The sequence below is a fragment of the Podarcis raffonei genome, chromosome 10 (genome assembly GCF_027172205.1).
Source record: "Podarcis raffonei isolate rPodRaf1 chromosome 10, rPodRaf1.pri, whole genome shotgun sequence".
Taxonomy (NCBI): domain Eukaryota; kingdom Metazoa; phylum Chordata; class Lepidosauria; order Squamata; family Lacertidae; genus Podarcis; species Podarcis raffonei.
In genome coordinates, this window is record NC_070611.1 from 33,576,809 (window position 1) to 33,599,498 (window position 22,690).

Here is a 22,690-nt window from a genome sequence, read left to right on the forward strand (position 1 = left end):
AATGCTATGTGTGAGGAGAAACCATCAAATACACATTCTTTGTTTCTCTTGTGGGTGGCTGGTTTGCAGGTGTGTCTGTTATGGCCACAGTGCAGGAGTCAAACTAAATGTCACACAATTCATGCAATTAGCAATTCCCTGAATTGTATTTGTAGAGGATTTTTTTTTTAAGCGTAATTGGCAGATGCAGTGAGCTAAGCTCAGATCCGGACCCTGGTGGGGTAGGTAGGCTTTATATTAAAAAATTCTCTCCACTACTTGTCCCTATCTAGCATAGGGGCCCTACAGCTGCTATCTATCTTACTGAAAAGAAAGGTTCTATTGGCTTGAGTTAAAACCTTCCTTGCAGTGCATATTGTAGGGATGGTGTTCTAATCCTTATTAAAACCACTGACGCAGGCAACCAGGTTAAACTCTCCTCTGCCCCATCAGGTTCGCAATCCAGACTGGGGCCTTTACGCCTACCACTTACCCTTTCAAAGCCACACAGTTGCTCCTACGGTTGTTTGAAGTTTGGTAACAAGGAAACATCCCTTTCCGTCCCAGCACTTAGTCTATGGAATGCTCAGTGCTAGGCAAAGTCTTTCCTCCCAGGCATTTGACTGTTAATTCCCCTTTTCATTTGCAACAGTTGGTGATGTTTTCTTTTTTCATGTGTTGTTGGAAGATGGATTGTGGCTTTACTATTACTCATTGTGATTATTTTCAATTATATCGTTTACATATATTGTATTCTTTATTGAGTGTCTTACTATTACTTGTAGGTCACTGTGAGGTGCTTTTATAAATTGACTAATGATGTTAAGAAATATAAATACACATCTGAATGTTGCCACTTTTAGTTTGGCCTACAGAAGGTCAACTGTGCATGGCTTTCTGTTTTCGCTTTCAGCATACTACAAAGCAAACCATTTTTGGATTGTGGTTTGCCATGTGGTTCAAAGGGCTGTTCTTTGAGGAAGAGGGAATGATGTCCAGAAATGTAAGTGAGTCTGTGGAGAATATAGTCACAAGTCTCTTTGCTTTCTGAACTCAGATGCTTTGAATATAAACAGAGCCAGAGGTTGCAGTGGCTAGCTGTTCAGTTTCAGTTTGGGAAACCTAGGTTCACCATGTCTTCATCTAACATTCCCCCCTTGAATCTCTTAATACAGGCAATATTGCTCTAAGCTCCTTGGACAAGATACAATTATGTTATAATAACAGAACCATGGTGAAGTTAAACTATGAAGAACAAGATCCATCCCTCCAGTTTATTTATATATTCAGCTAAGCTAACGTTTCTTTCCCCGGCTTCAGCTTTCTAAAGTGTCTTTAATTGTAATCAGCTTAAATAGCTTAAATTCGCTTCTGGTGAATTGGGTCACAACATAGGGTCTTCTGCATGAAATAGGGCCCATTTATGAAAATTATGGCTACATTTGAGGTATCCTTATGTTGTAGAAAGCTGGATTTTCCAGAATGGTCTCTTGAGGGGATAGGATACGATTGACAGCTGGCCTGGCAGGTGGATGAAGACATTAGTGTGTGCATGCGTGCCTCAAAAAATAAGTTAAAATAATGTGCTCTCTGCTTGACTTATTTTTTTTCCTAGTAGTTTGCCAATTTTATTTTTGCATCAGCCTTTCTGCATTCAGACACAAACCTCTGCACACAAGAACATACTCCCCGAACTGAGTTGTCAAGCCACCCCACAACAAGTTACTTTGTTTTGCTACTCATTCACTTAGAATTATGTGGCCTGTCATCTCAGGTCAGCCTTTGAGGAATCAAGTCTTGACATTGAGAAGGCAGGATGGGTGGGGATAAGTTGTGAGGCACAATTAAATCTTGGAAAGAGTAATAAGTAAGTGGCAGGAAAGTCCTTTGAGGAGATAAAAGTTGAGATGAATGTCCTACGGTGTAGTAGATCTTTCCATTTATTGCTATTTCTACTTTCCATTTCCATTTACTGCAACCTACTATCCCATTATAGTAGATATTAATATACTGACAATTTTAAAACAACATTTCTGGAATATTAGCACCACAAAAGATTCACCAAAAATGAGGCTTTAGGGCTAAACTAGATGTGATGGGGACACCAACATTTGCTCTCCATATTTCTGCCCCATTCAAGTATAAAGTGAAGAGGACTTAATTTTTACATGAATATATGGATGGGGAGTACTGAGCCCCTCTCCCCACACCAATAACATTTCTCCCAGATTGACTGTGGTATCAGAAGTGAACCATTTTGGCACTTGAAGTAGCCGAGTCCCAGGAATTAATATAGTGGTGGTGGTGGGGATAATGTATCCATTTTCATATAAAATATTAAACATATCCTTTTCTCCCTTTTATGTGTAAATGGAGAAGATATGTAGATAAATATTAGCAATGTCCAGTTTGGATTCTTACCTAATGGACTGGTCTCTGATAATATTAGGCAGCTGTTCAATGTTTCGTAAATGTAACCCTGGTTATTAAGAGGTTACAAGGGTGGGCTTGGGACATTCATTAAAGTAATTGAGGGATTATATCACAATTGGGAGCAGTTGCCTCTTTGAATGGGACAGTTGTTCAATTAACAAGTGAAAAGTGATAGGGGTTCCCTTGTTAGATGTTTAGCTGACCCCATCATAATACAATTAAGCAATGTGTCAAATCTGCATTACTTAAAGATGGCCAGAAGAACTATTCTGGAGAGATTCAACATGAACTTCAAGAGTATGGAACTATATTGCATTTGGAAATTAGTTTAAAATTAATGATGGTAAAAACTCAAGCTGTTTAGAACCACCCTGATATGGTTAATTCCGAAATGTACCCAATCGACTCAAATCATGTTTTGGAAATACATGGTAATTATGATTGTTTTGAATCTATGTCAGATTGAGGAGAGAAATAATAGTTGGTTTGTGTTTTTTAACCATTAAGGAAGATATTAAGTGTGTGGAAAGCTGAAATTATGCTTCTTTGGCAGGATTACAACCACTAAAATAAGTATTCTACTTAGAATCAATATTTTATTTCAAGTAATGTCATTATAAGTCTTTGAGCAAAAAACTGAAAGCATGGAAAAATTACTTAATGGCTTCATTTTGGGTGAATAAAAGCCATTACAACTGAGCTAAAGAAGGAGGTTTAGCAATCCCAAATATGTCTGTATGCAGGCCAGGTGAGAGCTGTCTTTAAATTGAGGACAGATTCCCTAAAATAGGTAATCACTGAGGAAGTCATTTTCTAAGGAAACCTTGAACATTTTGTTCTGGCAGATGTAAGAAGATAAAATTCTCTCTTTAGGATGGAATCTGGTGGTTGCCTTGTGCCTATGTGAAGCCCTTTTTTGATCTAGTGGATGGCTTTGCTAACAGAAGAAGGGAGAAATTATTTGTGCCAATTCTTCCACTCACTTGCAGCAGCACCCCACAAAAATTGGTTCTGGAGAGTTAGGATACTCTCCAGAGCAGGATGGTTGTCTGCAAGAGGCTGCAAATTTGCAAAATTCACCTCCACTCCTCTTCCATTGTAAAGACCTTCCATAAGTACATGGGCAACATGGGCAGCAAATTGATCTCTAACTTAGTCACTTTATCAACAGCATAGTTTGGGAAGCTTGGAAGATCAAATTGTCATGAGGAATTCTCCTTCCTGCCCTCCCCCAGGAGTTCATTAATAAAGGTAAAAAAAAAAACTAGATAAATTTATTGGATGTGCAAAAATAAGAGCTTTCTAGATGCATGGGTGTCCTGGATTTTAACAACTGAAAAAGAATTTACCTGTCCGTTGGTTTATTTATTTACAATTTTAAAACGAATTCTCTCAGTGATTATCCATTTTGGAGAACCTATCCTCAATTCACAGCAGCTCTCTCTGTGGGGAGTAGAAAGAGATAACCTTTCTAAATCTTTAGTTGTATAGTTTATTATTTTAATTATGGCATTGTGTAGTAAAGGCAGCCTTTCTGCATATTCTTCATTTTTATATAAGATGGATTGAGACCTACTTTTGAATGTTTTGTGGTATTAATGGTCTTCCTGGAAGAACTATTAAATGTAATGTAAAAACATGTGTAAGACCTAGAATATGAAAAAGATTGTGGTACAGCGTGTGCTAAAATGCTGGTCTGTGTTGGCTCGTAGTCTTTCCACAAAGATGGGATTTGGGGGATTCCATTATATTTCCTTGCTGTTTCTCACAGCAAGGTACTTGAGCTGGAATTTTTGGGAGGAGGAATTTGTACTGTGTTCATTATAATCTCCCTGTGGATTGCCCAGCAGAACCTGGCATTGCAAGAGGCACAATGCTACAGTTGCTAATTTTACAAGCCACTTGATTGTTAAAGGCAGAGTGTGGAACAAAATCAATCTAGCCCTAGAGCAGCTGAATAGTGCAAAAACAAAAACAAAAAAACCAAAATGTAATGAATAGTGCTGTGTATCATGAGTTTGTAGCTTGCAGTTCATTTCAAGTGTCATTATTTTCTCTTTATATAAGCTCTACATATTATTATTTTTTACTAAAATGGCGTATTTGAAAATTAAAAGGAAAATTCAAGCTTCCATGGTATATAAAACAAATACCAAAGAAAAAAACATTTTCCTCTTCCTACGAATGTTCTGTAGGAAGAATTAAAACAAACGGTAGCAGCTAATGTAGTGGCTAATGTAGACTGTTAAGAAACATGCATTAACTTGTTGGCGTAAATGTTGGAGGTGCTTCCACCTGTTGTGTACAGTAAAACATGGCCAATATACAGCTCAAGATCATGCCAACATCAGGAGAACATCAATGACAGAAGTGAAATACTCTTCTTCTATCAGTCATGGCAGCATAGCAGTCAAATTAGCTTTAAGACTGAACTTCATAAATTCCTGACAGCTATTGTGGTCTGTTGGGATTTGAAAAGTTCCTCATACATTTCAAGATCTTGGTCTTTCTTCCTTTGACACTGAGGGCTGATTCTAATGTAACATTTAGCATTAGCATGGATACATTTTAAAGTTATCCCCTAATTGCATATGGTGGAACTGGGTCACAATATATCATCGCTAGCAGTGATCTTCTGAGCATAGAATTTTCCATGTGAAGCTTAGAATGTGCAGTTGAGAAAGGCAAATATTGAAAACCCTTCCAACATATGCATCTACTGGTTATAGCAACTAACGTGGAAACAAAACCAGTCGTACCCTCTTATAAGTGGGGCTGACTTAGATAACCCATCTTGTTTATATGCTTACTGTGGGTGTTTTTATTATAAAAATAATCAGTTCACCTGGAGAAACCTTTGAGTTGTTTATTTTTAGATATTAGCACAGTATGTTGGAGGAGCATATATTCTGCTATCTTTTCTAAGGCTTATTTTCATGACATTTAAAAAACTATGCATTGTAGTTAAAGTGAGTCAGTGTTCTCATTTAACTTTTCTAAGCTGTGATTATATGGGAGTTTCTGCTTCTTGTACAGCGAGTTCACAGAAATAAAGCTAAATCTGTCATGAGTGCTTGCAATTTGTGCATCAGGATGTTTGCTCCCCAAACACTAATTACCATTGAAATACCTAGTTCACGCACATACCATGCAGAAAACACAGTCAGCACAATTTTTAATGATTTTGCTTGAAGGGCTTGCCTTCTACTGCTTTTCTTAAGTGAAGGTGGTGAACATTCACATGTATGGGAATCCTGCTTTTTACCTGGTAAATAAAATGCATTTTAATGTATTCACATTTTATGCTTAGAACAAGTAGAAAATCTCTTGCTCTATATCTAATTTAATATGCTTTATGGAACTTCAGAACACTGAACAAAACGAAGCTGGATCTATAAAATGTAATCCTAGCCCTAGTATGGTGTAGGTAGGGAGATAAAACTTAGGAATGAAAAGGACAAAAGAAATCAATATTAAACTTACATTGTCAGAAACCTTAATTACATTCATTGAAAGACACTTGCTGATCTAACAATTGCCTTAGCATTTAGTAGAACCCTTGCGCATAAGAAGCTTCTGTTCTGTGAGATGAAACCCACTTCTTTAAGAGAAGTTTCAAACTAAAATTTGTGCACTTAGTTTGATAGCATTATATATTTCTGCAGAATCAAATTGCAAGACCCATAAAACCTTAATAGACATGTCTTGAATAGACTGTTCCTTTTAAAAATGTTTAATAACAGATTTAGCAATCAACCAGATTCTGTGGTTTCTTGACACAAACCACAAAACAGTCTGCTGAAATAATAAGTAGCACCTATCTTTGGAAAGTTTCCCAGAGTTGGAAACTGCTGCAGGAGCTGTAATTTATTTATTTTTCATTTTAAAAAGTCTGAAAATTTAAAAGTTTGAGAATTAATTTGAGAGCAAAAAGTTCGTTCATCAAATTATAGTTTTGAAAGTTGTTTATCCCTGCCTTTGTTCACATATTGTATTTCACGCCTAATACCATGTGTTGTCTTCAACATGAAGTTCCAGATTCAATGTACGTAGTATCTGATTGACAAGCAAACACCCATATGTGTACAGCATCCACTAACTTAACCTTTCCTAACTGAACAAACTAATGGCGGGGGGGGGGGGGTTGCCTACATGCAAGGGAAAATTGAAAAAAGGAAGAAAGAGGCAGGGTAAAGAGGGTGGAAGAGATTATAGTGGCTTCTGTGCAGAAGGTGAAAAGGGTACTTAGTAGTTTTATGCAGTGATAAGGGGAAGCTCTAGGGCAGTGGTGGCCAAACTTGGCCCTCCGGCTGTTTTTGGACTATAACTCCCAACACCCCTAGGTAACAGGACCAGTGGTCAGGGATGATGGGAATTGTAGTCCCAAAACAGCTGGAGGGCCAAGTTTGGCCACCACTTCTCTAGGGAGTTAATATGGAGGGGATGGCTGAGGGGATTGGCGAGTTGAGTGAACAGGGGCACAGCCCCAAATTAGGAAATAATATTGTTGTAACCTATTGTTGTAACTTATAACATACATGTATATGATTCGTGTATGAGAACATACTTAATTGTTGTATCAATAGAGCACCATAGTTTGACTTGGAATAAGTTTGCTTTTCTTTTTTTACAATAACGACTGGTTTACATATGTTTTGTAGGATTATCTAACCATTCACAAGTATGGCAATGCTGCCAGAAAGGACCTGTGGAACACACTGTCAGAGGTAATACAGTTTAAAGTTTTCAGGGAACTTGGGTTAACCTCTGGAGTAAATATCCCATGCTGAAACTCATATTCCTGTTAATGAGTGTTTTATTTGCGTGGCTATATATCATTTTGGAAAATCCTTAAATAAAAATTTATGGAACGTGAAAGACAGAGTATCTAGAAATGGATAATCAAAACAAATGGATCCAGATATCAGCTCCTTTGAGATGAACTGAAGGGAAGCAGGAAGCAACATAGAAGTGTAATGGACTAAAAGAGAAGCTGTTTATGATTTGGTGCAGTCAACTATAAGTATTCTGGGCAGCCAAATAACTGTAATGTCAGTCATGATGGAAAAGAGCATGTGAAAAATCCTCCTTCCCAAGTATGTGCTAACTGTTGCTTCACAAACAGAAAGACAGATTAAAATCATATTGAATAATGTGCAAAGGGGCATGGGAAACAAAATGCTCTTTACATGGATATACTTTTGCCCCAACGCAGCTCTAGTCCCACATGACTAGATGAACCAGCATGTGGCAGGGAATATGCCTCTAAATGCTCATTGCTAAAGAAGGGGGCCATACTTCATTGAGATGAAAGGGTTTGCAAAACGCGCATCAAACTGCATTGTTTGAGCAGGGCAGACACAAGATTTGAGATGCTCTTAGATCAGAAAAAGAATGCAGTATTATGTACTTCCTTTTCTAGTTCCTCCCTTTTCTGGAGAACAGTTGTCTAGTGCCACTTAAACATTACGTCAGCACCATTTTAACTGTAGTGAAGGCAGCTCCAGGTTCCACCATGACTAAGGTTTAAATTCTTTGTATAAATTTGGTAATTAAAATTGTCAAATTGCAGTCCTGTGTCCACTTTCTGTCTAGTTCCTTTTAATATGTTGCTAGCAATGGGACGCGGGTGGCGCTGTGGGTTAAACCACAGAGCCTATGACTTGCTAATCAGAAGGTCGACGGTTCGAATCCCTGCGACGGGGTGAGCTCCCGTTGCTTGGTCCCTGCTCCTGCCAACCTAGCAGTTCAAAAGCACGTCAAAGTGCAAGTAGATAAATAGGTACCACTCTGGTGGGAAGGTAAACGGCGTTTCCGTGTGCTGCTCTGGTTCGCCAGAAGCGGCTTAGTCATGCTGGCCACATGACCCGGAAGCTGTATGCTGGCTCCCTCGGCCAATAAAGCGAGATGAGCACCGCAACCCCAGAGTCGGTCAAGACTGGGCCTAATGGTCAGGGGTCCCTTTACCTTTACCTTAGCAATGGGCTAGACTCTGTTGTAGTACTGGGGAACCTGTGGTTTGGCAGATTTCATCGGCCGCAGCCAGGGTGGCCAATGCCAGGGATAATCAGAATTGTAGTCCAGCAACATCTGAAGAAGCAGAAGTTCCTACCCCATACATGAATACCCTATGTTATTTTGTGAATGGTTGCTTTTTGAAGTGAAGCAAAGAGTAGTAGTCCTCTATTCTCTCCCCCGTCCCCACTCTGAAAGGTAACATAATACTGGCAGTACTCCCTGAATATATTGAATGAAATTTTTTTCTCTTCTTTTTTGTTTTGAAGGCACTTAAGAAGGTTGGGAAATTTGTGAATATCCAAGAAGTAATGGATCAGTGGACACTGCAGATGGGTTATCCTGTTATCACCATCAAGGGAAATGAAACTGCAGAAAATGTTGTAGGAATCTCCCAAGAACACTTTATTTATGACCTTGATGTTAAAACCAAAGATCGTGGCCTTGGAAACAACAGGTACTCAACATTTATTGTTAAAAGAATTATGCTTTACCTTATTTTGATGTCATTGTGTTGCGATAATGTATTCTCACAAAACTTGTTAAATGAAAAATTGTAACTAAAGTATTGATAGCACAGTATGGCATTCCTGTGATTAAGCCACATTCCTTAAATAAGTTATATCAGAACACTATTTTTGCTTTTAATCTGCTGCATTTCTATTAAGAGAGATACAGGTATAGAAGTAAAATGCACATCCAGATGGAAGTCTATAGTCCAGAACATTTTTGCGCATATTAAAGCTTCTGAGAATAGAACACTATTCTCAGAAGCCACAGAATACTGTTCTTAGAAACGGGTACTTCTAATTTATCCCAGTCACCTTACCCTTTTGTTCACTATGCCAAGGGGCTAGGATTTAAAGAAAGAATAGTTAAACATATATTACATATGAATGGGAAAGTTTTCTTGATTTTGCAGTCTTGAGCTCATACTCTATTCAGCAGCAATATGTAAGTGATAAACAAGACTAGGTCCATTAAATAGAGCGCTTAAGCATTTTATTAGAAAAAAAGGATGCAGGCAAGCTTGTTGGATATTATTGGCCTTATTCCTATGTTGTCATGTCACTCCTATTTAAAGTACTTGGCTTAAATAGGATTTCCTGTAAGTACAAGTTGAAGAGTATACAAATTAGCACAGGCATAAGCAAACTCGGCCCTCCAGCTGTTTTGGGATTACAACTCCCATCATCCCTAGCTAACAGGACTAGTGGTCAGAGATGGTGGGAGTTGTAGTCCCAAAACAGCTTGGGGGCCAAGTTTGCCTATGCCTGAATTAGCAGAAGGGTTTCATCTAACCGAGTTACTCTAAATTCAACCTTCATTACCTTCCTGTATCTTCTGACACATGTCCCCTTACACATTTATTAATGGGTGCGTGCAAAGGTGCTCTCCATAGCTAATAATGATGTCAGCCACCAAAGGAGGTTCAAGAAGCAGAATCTGAGCCCTGAACATCTCTCCACACTCTACAACTTTATCAATACCGCACAAACCCTGTTCTGTTGCTAGGCTCCTTGCGTAGGTTGTTTACTGTTGAGATGTAAGGATGTTTCTGAACATTCTGCGGTATCCCAGCAGCTCTTCCAATAGTTAAATGGGTCATTTCAATAAACGGTGACTTGGTCTCAGGGACTGGACTGAGGAGGAATGGTGGAGGCCGCCCCCTCCTTCTCAATCTTCCCTGGAGGAGGAGGAGGACAGTAAAGATTTACAACGGTGGTTTGCAGAATGTCATGAATCTGAGGCAGAAGAAGGACAAAGCTGGGAGATAATGGAAGAAGAGGAGGGGGGAGCAGAAGAGCCAGAACAGCTGGCTGACACTTTATCATTAGAAAACTTTCCAAGCCCCCCTTCTCCTAGACCAGGAGGGCAGTGAAAGTGGGAGAACAGAAAGCGAATAGACAAAGGGCCTCATGCAGCCACTGTATAAGGGGTGGAGCTGCTGTCAACTGAGAGTAAAGTGGGGAGGAGATTACTCGGATCAACACCATTATCCTAGAGACAGCATCCTGCGTCTCTCTCTGTGAATATTGAATAAAATACCTTGGTAAGAGCTTCTTGTAGTTCTATTACTGGCAGCCTGCTGTGAGGGAGCGGAGTTGGATTCCCTGAAGCCCGGCACTTGGAGGCTTCTGTAACATCACAGCTGCACAGCCTGTGCCTACAGATGTGCTCCTTATACTAGGTTGAGCAAAATAAGGAGGGGTGGGCTTAATCTAGAAAGAGATGTGACTATGTAGGGCATTGGAGAGGGGCAACAGACGCTTCCCCTTCTGGGGTTAATTGCCACTTTGGAGCAGAAGGTATGTTTGGTCCAAAGTGGAGAAGGGTTTTCAGTTCAAGCAAAAAGACCGCCTGATTACTTAAGTACCACTAGGAATGTAGTCATACCATATGTCCATGTAGCACATTGTCTATATTGACTTGCCGTGACTCTTCAGGGTTCTGACAGGGAGCATCCTCAACCCTACTGAGAGACGTTTAGTTTCCACCTGGGACCTTGTGCGTGCAAAACCTATAGGATGTGTTTCCATGTACATTTCCATTACTTGGTGAGCACCTTGCTAATTTATTTGTAATAAACCCATGAGTTTCTCCTGTTTTATTTTATTTCAGCATTTATAAAGTGTTTTAGTCAGAGAATATTAGAGCAGTGCACAGAAACCGAATGTAGAATATAAAGAAGATAGCAAAACAGTGTTAAAGCCCACAATAATTCAGAAATAAATAATGTTTTTTCCCCATCCTTGCCTGCTGCTAGATGATCTGGTAGTGCTGGCTCAGTAGTGGCAATCCTCTGATTTGATTTATGTGGCAGTGTCACTTCACTCAGCTGTCACTGCACCTCATTAATGAAATGCAAAAATAAGAATGTGGGAGGTAGATATTTGGTAGATTAGTCTTCACAAGGGCAGGTTTGGTTATCTCATAGCTTATCTATGATTATGAAGATTTCTACATGGCAGAAAATGTCCCAATTAAACTTAGCAATGCCATGTTTCTCATCCTCAGTATTTGGTCCTGGTTCATTTTCTCTCTCTCCTTTGTTACTCATTTGATTGACTGTTGAGCTCAGTTTCATTAATAGATAAAAAGCTCTTTCACCATGAAAAATAGATGAAACATGCTTTACTTCAAAATATTTGAAATCATGTATATGCTTTCTTTTTATCACTTTTATAAAGATTAGAAACTGCTACAGACATGAAACATGCATGATATCCACATGCATATCATTCAGTAGCCATGTGCTTTCAGTAGTTTATCATACAAAGTTACATACGAAAAATGAAAATTAAATAACATTGTGCATTAATCACCAGTCTCCATAACTCTGAAAAGAATGTTCAAATCATTGTAAATGATGAGTGGAGTCTAATGTCACTTTGGAACCTATATTTCTAAAACACGGGGAATGTTGCCCATTTCTGCACATACTCATTCTCAAGATAATGATTTTCTCAAGCCCACACATACTTTGTTAGCTTGAACATAAGCTGCCAAGCCCAATATTTTTAAGTCCAACAGTGGCAGGGTAATCGATTTTTGCAAATACGATTTTAGCTTTGGTCCATATTTTAGTAACCATTTCCACGTCTTTATTGTCCACACAGCCATGTAAGTATTTCAAAAGAAATCTTAAGGGGTTACTCGGGAATAGTATAATTTGTTCTACGTACATTTAGTACATTCTAGATACTAAAAAAACTTTTTAAAAAATCAAGTCCAAAAAAATACAATCTTTGTGCAGTTCACACACTGCCAACACTAACCATGAATCGAATTATTGATCTGTGCAGAGTAAGATACCACTTTTAGAGTGTCTTTCTTTCAAGTTTGTTACTAGCAATTTCTAACCCACATATCTTGAAATTCCTTCTCTCTGTGGTGTCCACGGCACCATACCCTTGTTGGAAGATAGCATATTTCTTCTGACTTCCCATCCTCCCAGACAAGCCCATCTTTTGGACAGAAAGCAGTGTTTATGTAGAGTTCCCTGGAGTGCTCACTCCAGCAGGCCTTTCAAGCTAGTTTTATTTCTTCCCTCCACCCCCTTATCATAGAAAGGATTTAGGATTGGAGACATTAAAATGGGGGAAGGGGGAGAGATGAGAGAGAATCCTGTACTTCTTCCTGGTGTTAGGAGCTGGTGAGGCTCCAGTGAGGATAGCTGATCCACAAAGCATATAGACATCATCCCCCATTACAGCTTTGTGCTGTCACCAAAAGAATACTTCCTTCTCCTATGACTGGGGTTAATGAGAAAGAGAGAGCTTTCCTTCCCTATGAGAAGAGTTTATGGCATCTACAGAGGTCTATCGCTTTCCAAATGGTCATGCAAGAAGAAGAGGGCAGGCCTCGACTTAAGAGAACTCCTTTCCACCACATCTTCTTACTTGAATTATCAATTCTGCACTTATAGACCTTTTGCACTAACATGAAACCCAAGGACATGTAAGTCAAGAGCAAATCACCCCAGAATTTCCAACGCTTTGGTGCTCTGGGCTGAGCAGTTTCCAATTATGATCTTGGTGTTCATGGAGCTGGCCTAGCCATGAGGTGTCGTGAATGAGGGCAGAAGAAAGTGCACAAGTGTCAATGTAAATTCAAGTCTGGACATTACAGGCACTTCATAGTTATTCCAAATTCAGGCAGCACCTATCTGCCTCAGTAACACTTATTGTTTTCCTAATCCCATCTACTTTCGGTTACAGTCCTTATTCTAGGCATACTGGGAACCTCCATTGCAATTTCTGAATTTCTCCACCATTAGTCATAATCATCTGCAATAAAAACTTTCAAAACCTCTCCAGCTACACCTCTGGTTCTCCTCTGTCTGTGACTGTCTAGGACTGTAACTTAAATCTCCCCAACATTAGGGAGCGAAATCTAGTCAGTATTTAAGAGTCTGTACCTCCTATATAACTACTGAAAGCCTTCATAGTACAAACTAGTATACTTTGTGTGCTATTTTCCCCCTTCATACTGTTCACTTTCGTTGACTCTGCTGTAGTGAATCATAGATATAATTCCTTGTAAATTCTTTATGGTTACCCAAGGGATCCATTCTGTAGCTCTTCTTCAAGAGGAGCAGCATTTACAAGGAGAACTATCCCTTTTAATGAGGTATAAGTATACTGTTGACAGAATAAGGCTTCCTGTTTTTTTGATGGGATAAAATAAATATAGTAAGCTTAATGTGTTTTAAGAAAGCATATTGTAGATTTTTTAAAGGTCTTTGAAACCATCCAGTTTTGCATTTCTCTGCTCTAGTTTTGGCAGCAGTGGGAGTATGTCGGCTCTTTCTCTCTCCTTGATATGGCAGCCAAATTGTCTTAAGAACAGAAAGAGGTGGACTAACTTAGCTTCAAATATGTAGTTTACAAATTATGCTGGGTGTTGCCTGTATCACATTCTCAAACAGTGTTGGTGCATCTCAACATCATCATCTCCTTGTATAGGTACCTGCATTGTTTCAGCCATACTGTTATAGCTACACCTGTGAAATCCTGTTTTCAAGTGGTTTCATTTGTGTGGTTACAATCACCCTAAACTGTGTGGTAGAAAATCCTGACAGTTAAACATTCCAAAAATGCACGTCTTGAGATCATTTTCAGCCACTTCCTTAAATAATATTCAAGATGCACATTGAGAAATATAATGTCAAAGGAGTCTTCGTAGGAGCTGGGTGTCCCCAAGAGGTAACTTCTTGATTATACTTTTCAAGATTATACCTGCCAAGCTACAAGATACAATGCATTTCAAAATTATATGTGTCTCACTGCAGTAAATAGTTTGAATAGTTTGCCATGGTTTTGGTTTTCATCCAGAATCCAAATGATTAAAAAATAATAATCAATGAGAGAATAAAAAATAGTTGGTTGGCGATTTAGAAAAATAAAGAGCTATGCTGCTGAGAATGTTCCCAGTGATTTGACTTACACTGTTGTTGGAAAGTAGGTATCGAATCAGTTTATTTATAAACTGGGAATTTGGTCCAGCCACTAGGCCAGATCCCAACTTGCCCCTGTCTCCACAGGCCTTTGACATTAGAAAAATGGCTGTTTGCTTGCTTGACTCTAACCATACCTGCAAACAGACAAAGCAGGATTTAACAGTGAGCCCCTTTGATGATGCACTTTCAGCAGCAACCAGCTGATAGTTACTGGAAGCACACCTTAAAGGAGGCCAGTCAGCTTATTAGCGCTGGCAGTGAGCCTCCGCAGCTGCACTTGGGAGCTCCTGGTGGGGAATTTTCGAGTACATCTGATTCAGCAGCCCTGGAAAGGAACAATTGGGAGCTCACTTTAAGCTCTTGATTGGTAGCAACATCCTTACACATGGTGTCAGATGTGAGGCAGGCGGGTGTGGTTTGGGGAAAACTGACTCACAGGCCAAATTGGGACCCACAACAAGCCTCATTAGACCCATGGGGTGAAAGTGAGTGAACGCATCTTATGTCCTCCTGTCTCTTGTAATGGCAAGTACTACTAAACATGCAATTTGATACCACATTCAGCTCCCCAACCTCTGCAAATGGCAACCACTGAAGTGCAATGTGTTCAAAGAAACTTGGAACATGTGACATCACAACATGTTCACATTTCTTGACATTATAAGGACAGAGATGAGACATAGGGATGCTGCTTTCAGCAGGAACCAAACATCCTCTATAACATCTAGTTCCAGCATTACTTGTTTATCTTTCTCTTTTTCCATGTCAGTAATTTGCTTATTCGGACATCTAGAATTTCTCCATGCAGAGCGATCCATGGCGGCAGTGATATGGAGAAAGTAGCATCTGTCCCAGAATTTCCAAGAATGCAGGCTCTTTTTATTGCCAGCAGTTCATGAGAGCACAAAAGCCCCTTTTTAGCCACCTCAGTAGTACAAGTGACTACTGGGGAACAGCACCTGTATATGTAATTGTGTTTTGTCAGGTGCTTTTCCATGTCACTGAGTCCACATGGTTGCTCCATTTTACAGAGTTTCAGAATTTTGAAGCAGTCCATAGTTTCAATAATAGTTAACATCAGCAAAGCCCACAGATGTCTAGTTGAATGCTTTCACATTCTGTTCCTGTTTCTGGATAACATGAATTTCCCCCCAGCAAGAATTTGACCATTCCTTCTGTTTTAAAAACAAGTTTAATGACAAGGTTCAAATATCTAGTAATTCTCCTGTTAATGATCTTATGTGAGTGTTCCACCATGATGAAAAAGAAATAATAGCATGAGTTTTTGACAGTTCCTGAACTCTAGTTTTATTTATCTTTAATCTTGATGATGAAAAATAATAAACCTGCAAACACAGCCCCAAACTTTCCTTTCCTCTTTAATTTGACATGGCTTCCCTTGAAGTATGGAATTTTAAACAGACCAAAGACCCCAATGTAGTTTGCCTTCATATTTGTTAAAGCTCTTTTTAAAGGGTGCAGCTATTATTGATTTAAACAAGGAAATTGTATTAATTATAACCCTCTCTTTCTGTGCATCCTAGATTTTTCTGTTTATCCCAGAATTTTATGCCATTGACTCTTGAGTAGTCATATTCATTGAAGTGCTTATAATAAACAGTAATCAGTAATTTGGCTACATGCTCTAATAAGCAGAAAATGTGGAAGAAAATGGGCTTTGAAGTAGGAAAGAATATGGGGGGGGGAGTGGAAAATAGAATAGCTTCAATGAAAAGCAAAGTAATATTGGAAAAATATGAAGACAGTAATGACTTGAAAGAGAAAACCAACCCCAGTTTGGCAAGAGAGATTCTGGCATGCAAGCAACCTTCTGGGCAAATTGCAGATGCCCATCTCCACCCATGTTGCAATGGTAATCCAAACTCTATTGAACTGGCTAAGTGCCTCTTTTGCAGTGACACTCCAACATCTCTTGGTTGCTTTGAAAGCAAGATAAGCAAAGCAAAAACCTTGCAACCCATGATATTTTAATAATTGTAACAATTTTTCAAATAGAATTCTTTTCTTTATAAATGGATGGTCAATAATTACAGGAGGATTTTTAAGCAGAGCACTAATATGTACATGAAGGACCTGTGAGTTTCTTTCAACTGTAGCTGAGTTAAAGCAAACCACCATTGGTTTGCATCCCGATGTAATCTTCTGTGAATGGAAAGTCTTTTGATCCAGCAGAGCCAGTGTGGTGTAGTGGTTAAGAGCAGTAGTCTCGTAATCTGGTGAACCGGGTTCGATTCTCCACTCCTCCACATGCAGCTGCTGGGTGACCTTGGGCCAATCACACTTCTTTGAAGTCTCTCAGCCCCACTCACCTCACAGAATGTTTGTTGTGGGGGAGGAAGAGAAAGGAGAATGTTAGCTGCTTTGAGACTCCTTAAAGGGAGTGAAAGGCGGGATATCAAATCCAAACTCTTCTTCTTCTTCTTCAGAGGGATCCTACTGACAGAGGGGGAGACACAACTTCAGCTGATCTCCCATCTCCCTGGAAACCCTAATGCTACCTCCCACACAGTTCCAGAAGGGACCCACCTCTCTGAAACAGTGTAGGAGGCATTGGTTGGAGTGGAAGTAGAAATTGGCAAAAGCCACGTTTCCCTGAGATCCTTCCATTCAAGCGATAGCACCGCCCACAGGTGCAAAGTCTGGATCCAAGCCATAATGTTTATGCTTTAGTGCAGAAGTGCTGATCAATTATAGCAGCCGTGTTCTAATGCAAATGACAGTTTCCCATTATTCTTTAGGATTGGTGCATTGCTTTTTAAACTGAAAAACATTTCTGTAATAAGCTTAAATTATTGGCAGGGGTTAATTAATCTTTAAAGAGTAGGTGAAGGAAACAGGAACCATCAAGAGAAGTGCATTAATTGCTTTACAGCAATTCTTTGGCAATTGCTTCTACTTGTTTCTGTTTTCCTAGTTGCATGGTTTTGTTTTCAAGTATTCAGCCTACCATTTAACTGAAAAGCAGTAGTGTTCATGTTTCTTTAATAGTTTATAGCAGCTGTTCATATAACTTAAGCAATATTCAAGTATACAGGCAAATTGTTATAGCAATTGAAATTAATTGCCCCACGATCAGCCACATTTCAAATCCCTAGAATAGTATGCTGAGCGTTTTACAACTCTGAAGACAGAACTGTCCAATGACATAAACTTTTATCCATTAGTATTATCATGTACCTCCAGGAGGCAAGTTTCCTTTCTTGATGATATACAAGAAGCCAGAATAGGAGATGAACAGTCAGTGAAAAACTAGTATTTGCTATATAGTTATCCTTCTGTTCAGACCAAAAATCCATCACTCAGAATTCTGATTCCATGAGTGAACAACCTGAGGCCCTCCAGGTGTTTCTGGCCTACAAATCCGATCATCCCTGAACATTGGCCATGCTATCTGGGATTGATGGGAGTTAGAGTCCAACACAATCTGCTGAAGCACAGGTTCCCCAGTGCTGCAGCAGATGCTTCCTTCTGGGAAGCTCACAAGCAGACCATAAATGCCAGAGCTCTGAATGCTCAGTGGTGTACTGGAGCTTCCACCTGAAAACCATGAGGGATTTGTCCATTGGTGGCCAGTATGGTGGGGCCTCCCAACACCATCACTGCAGTTAATGGAGATGGCACTGGAGCAGGGCAGGGAGGTTGGGACTTCACAGGCCCATTGGTGGAGCCACTCGGCTGCTCTTGCCAATGCATCTGCACAGCCGCAACTTCACCATCACCCTGCTCCATTCCAGCAGCGTCCAGGTAAGCTGCAGTGATGCTGGTGTTGGGAATGTGTCTCTGTCTCAACACACCAGCCACTACTGGATGTCTCCAATTGCCCCTCTTTTTGATGTCGTCAGTAGATTTTGAATTATACAGAATTTTAAGAGAAACACAAATAACAGACGCAATGCCAATTGTCACTTACAGGCATTAATCCCAGTTGCATAATCCCCTCTTGAAGCCGTCTAAGCCAGTCACTATCGCCACTTTTTCTGGCAGTCTATTCTATAAGTTAATTATGTGTTGTATGAAGAAGGGCTTTGTTTGTCCTGAATCTCATGCTAATCAAATTTGTTATATGACCTTGAATTCTGACATAATGAGGCAGGAAGACACATTTATTTATATTCACTTTCCCCACACCATGCATTGTTTAATAAACATTTATAGCACGTCCTATTCTCCTCCTACACACAAACCCAGTCATCCTTCATTCTAAACTAAACAGCTGAAACCCTAACCCTTTTGACCACCTTTCCCCTATAAATTTCCAGTTCTATAATCCTTTTTTTTTTAAAAAAAAAGGGAGTTTGGCAACTAGAATTGTGCACAGTAATCTTAATGCAGCAGCACCATGGTTGTATAGAAAGACATCACAATATTGGCCATTTAAGTAACAATTCCTAGTATGGGTTTTCATTTTACATCAATATAAGAAGGCAAGAAGAGCCTTCTGAATCAGGCCAATGGCCCTTCTAGTTCTGCATCTTGTTCTCACAGTGGCCAACCAGATGCCTATGGGAAACCCGCGAGTAGGATTTGAGCACAAGAACATTTTGGTCTTCCAAAGCATTGTTTCCTCCAACTGTGGACACAGAGTACAGTCATCCTGGCTAGTAACCATTGATAGCCCTGTGAAGTGCTTGACCTTTGCCAATAGACAACTTACCTTTGTGCAGGAATGAGTGCCTCCCCTTTGTGTGAGGAGCACTGCTCCCTGTTGTTTTGGGCCAAGAGTGTTACAGGAAAGGAGAACAAGGGTAAGTAAGTAAGAGCTATCCCTCTTCTGGGTCCCCAGCCAACAAGATTTATGTTGTCCTTTCAACCAGCCTTCCAGGCTAGTGGTGCTTCTAGGTTGGTGACAACCAGGTCAGTCCAGCTAGGTACTTGGTGGGGTTCTTGTCCATCACCAGCCTAGAGGGGTGGAGGGGTCACCATCATCTTTGAGGAATAAATCACCATCACCAGGAAACCTAACCACTTGGGATTTAGATTTAAGGGATTGTATCTGAAGTTTGGTCAGAGAGGTGGAGTAGAAATAATGTTCATGTACCACCCTCCCTGCTGCCCAGCCAAGCACCCTTTCTATCCAAGCTGGCACAGATAGGGTGGTGTTATGGGGGACCTGCTGGGCTGCCATAGTAGTACAGCTTGGGATTTCATGGCTACCATGACAAAACCATGATGCTGTCTCAACACATTGCTAACCCGGGACATTGAACTGGGCTTTGCAACAGGGCAGATGGAGAGTGGATGGAATTGGGGGAGGTTTGAATAACTCAGTTGTCATAGTCAGACTACTTCCAGGTAAGATTTGGACTGCCGAGGACAGTTCTCTCCTGCAGTGCTGGGAGCCTCTTAAGATGGCCTGCACCTAGATGGAAAAGGCTTTCAATACAGTCACTCCTAAGTGCTCTCTCAGGTGTGGTAAAGATTGTGATGCCCCTTCGTTTTGTGGGGAGTTAAAAGACAACAAAACAACCCAGTAGAGAGATACAGCTTAAGTGAGGCAAGTACCACAATGAATTCAACCAGACAAAAGTGAGAGGACATAATGCCTACTATGTGGTGGTGATGAGAGAAAATAAATCCTATTTTGCTGCCTCCATTGCATTCCCAAGGAACCGCCCAGCCAAACTGTCCCAAGTGATGAAGTCTTTCTTGAGAACTAGCCCAGAGGAGAGGGGAATGGCATCTTTGGAAGCCTGCTGTTCTAAGTTTGTAAAGCACGTTGAGAATGAAGTCACTTGTATTTGCTTGGAATGGGATTCTCTTCTTGATACGATCCCTGTGGAGTTGTTCAGAGCAGTGGCAAGTCAGACTTTGTGGGATCAGTTTCAATTGTTGTTGCTTGAGGATGTGGAAAATACATTTCAACCGCATGTAGTCTTGGCTTTCGCCCATCATAGTCAGTAATGTGTAACTTGGTGGGTTTGTGTTCAGTGTGGGTTCAGTAGGTAATTAATGCTGGGTTACATCAGGGAGTGTATCTACTGCCTTTAAGTTGCACTGTCATCCCATGATTTTCCTCTTGACAGCAGCATCATGCCAACAATTTCCTCTCCAGTTCTGTCATTCTTCTGGCATATCTGAGAAGTTCTGCCAGCGTCTACTATGCCTGTAGCTATTCTCAAATCCCACTGGTACAGAAGAGCTGCTGCCAAATGCTACAGCCCTTCATCCAGTAGATTTTATGTATATGATTGCACCCTACATTATATAGTAATATAATATTACTATGTAGAGTAAAAGGAGAAAAGAAAATCTGTGTGTGATGGCTATCTGTCAGAAAACTCACCAATGCTAGCATATTCACCAGCCAGTGCCTTTAGTGAGGATATACGATGGTATACTGAAGTACAGAAATTATTGCAGACATATTTTTAACTCCGATATCACTTAAAACATCTTTTTTTCAAAAAGTAAATTTTACCTTAATGGAAATTTATGACAGTATTATGTATTTTATTATATAACTGGATGCAATTTAAAATCTGTTACATTGCACTTCATCTTAAAGTGGCAATAAAAGATGGACTGCAGTCCAGTATAATCAATGAAGTTTAAGCACATAACCATGTTCTGAATTGCAGCTATAGTAAAAAGCCAGCCATACCGATCCACGATCATGTCTTCTCTTTTACTGCTTTGTATTTTAATATACTGACTACTTAGCTCTTTCAGTCCTTCCTAATAATCCAAAGTCACTGACCTCTCAGTAAATTTAATAGCATTGTTTCTTTTCTGTGAATCCCAATGGGCTCATCGTTATCCTTTGCATTGGCAGGGAGGGCAGGGCGTGTGTGAATAATATGGCCGCATATTCATCTTTTAGTCACAAAGAGCCAATCATCTGAGGTGGTTATTTCTCCTGTTGAGAACATTTCCCAACAGTAGAATTAATCAGTTTCCTCTTAGCTAGCTATTCTAATGATCAAAAATTCATTGTACTAAATTAAATTTCTGTGTCTCGGGTCAGAGCTACATTTTACATTGGCAAGTATTTGTCCCCAAACCTGTGCTCGCCAGGGTAGTATGACGTAGATCAGGGATGTCCAACAGGTCAATAGCACTCTACTGGTAGATTCCCGGGAGGTTTTGGTAGATCACGGTTGATCGCTGGATCCCTTTCCTCAGCATATGTAAAATACGGTCTGCCCTTCATTGTTGCATGATCTGCAGAATGGAAGACGGAGTTTACTCAGTGAGGCTGTTTGTTTCCCTAGCGATCTGTTGGTGAGTGGCTGTTCCCCTTTCTCCCTTGAGCTTAGGCTTGAATTCTCAAAAATTGGGGCTTCCCTCCTCCCTAAAAAAGCTAAACAACTTTGACCTGAACCCCCCAAAAGGGGGTATATAACTGCCAGTTGTTAATTCTGTGAGTAGATCACAGTCTCTTGGGAGTTGGCCACCCCTGACATAGACAGACTGGGTCATTTGTAGGGGAGAATCAGTAAGTGGGATTTTAAATTTTACAGTCTTGGAACTAAGCTGGGTTGCTGCTGCTGTTGTATTAAAGTAAAATACCGTATGACCTTCCTCCTGCTAATTATCTCCTGCAAATGGCACTTCCCCATCAGGATTACACGTTAAACTTGAGGCTGGGGACCTGGTGTTTGCCTCAAAACATATGGTTCCATTTCTAGAAGTTCACACACCACAAAACTCCTGGTGGGCGATGTGTGTGTGTGTGTGTGTGTGTGTGTGTGTGTGTGTATGCGCATAAGAAAGAGGGGGCTTATCTCTCTCCCCCCTCTCTTCCCCAGCCCCTCCCGTCCCCCTGCCTACTTAGGGTGCTGCTGAGAGGCAGAGGCTGGTGGCGGCGGCAAAGGAACAAGCAGCCCGAAAGTGCTGCTTTTGGGCTGCCCGTTCCTCCTCTGGCACTCGCAAAGGCAGGCACAGGAGCCGCGCTTGGCAGAGCGGCAGCAGCAAACAGCTTGCTCCAACGAGGGGCTGCTGCTCAGCCCAGCCCCCTTCCTCCTCTCGGGCACGTGCAGCCGCCACTCGCCCATTGGCCAGGGCCTTCAAACCTTAGCAGGCAATTGGCCAGTGATTTGCTGCACCAGAAGGAGGGAGGAGGTTCTGCTGCGGTGAGGGAGAGGGGAGGAAATGTTGGGGGGGGGGAATGGCACCTGCGCTGCAGGAAAAAACCTATGGAATCCCCATGCCGATCCTTGGAACCGGCCATGGGCCTTAGGTTGCCAAGCTCTGCTTTAGTCTATAGTAGGGTTAGGGAAACTGTGGCTCTTCCTGTGGTTACTGGATACAAGTCCCATCTCACCCAATTTTTGCTCATGC

General features: G+C 40.6%; 1 protein-coding gene across 3 annotated transcripts in view; it reads left to right on the plus strand.

Moving 5' to 3' along the window:
• The window catches only part of TRHDE (thyrotropin releasing hormone degrading enzyme), a 194,502-nt gene that overhangs the window by 133,570 nt on the left and 38,242 nt on the right, over positions 1-22,690 (plus strand). For all 3 annotated transcript variants that reach the window (XM_053405129.1, XM_053405131.1, XM_053405130.1), the window contains 2 exons: positions 7,074-7,139; positions 8,697-8,884. In XM_053405129.1, coding sequence (XP_053261104.1) covers positions 7,074-7,139; positions 8,697-8,884 — 254 coding nt within the window. The remainder of the gene's footprint in view (positions 1-7,073; positions 7,140-8,696; positions 8,885-22,690) is intronic.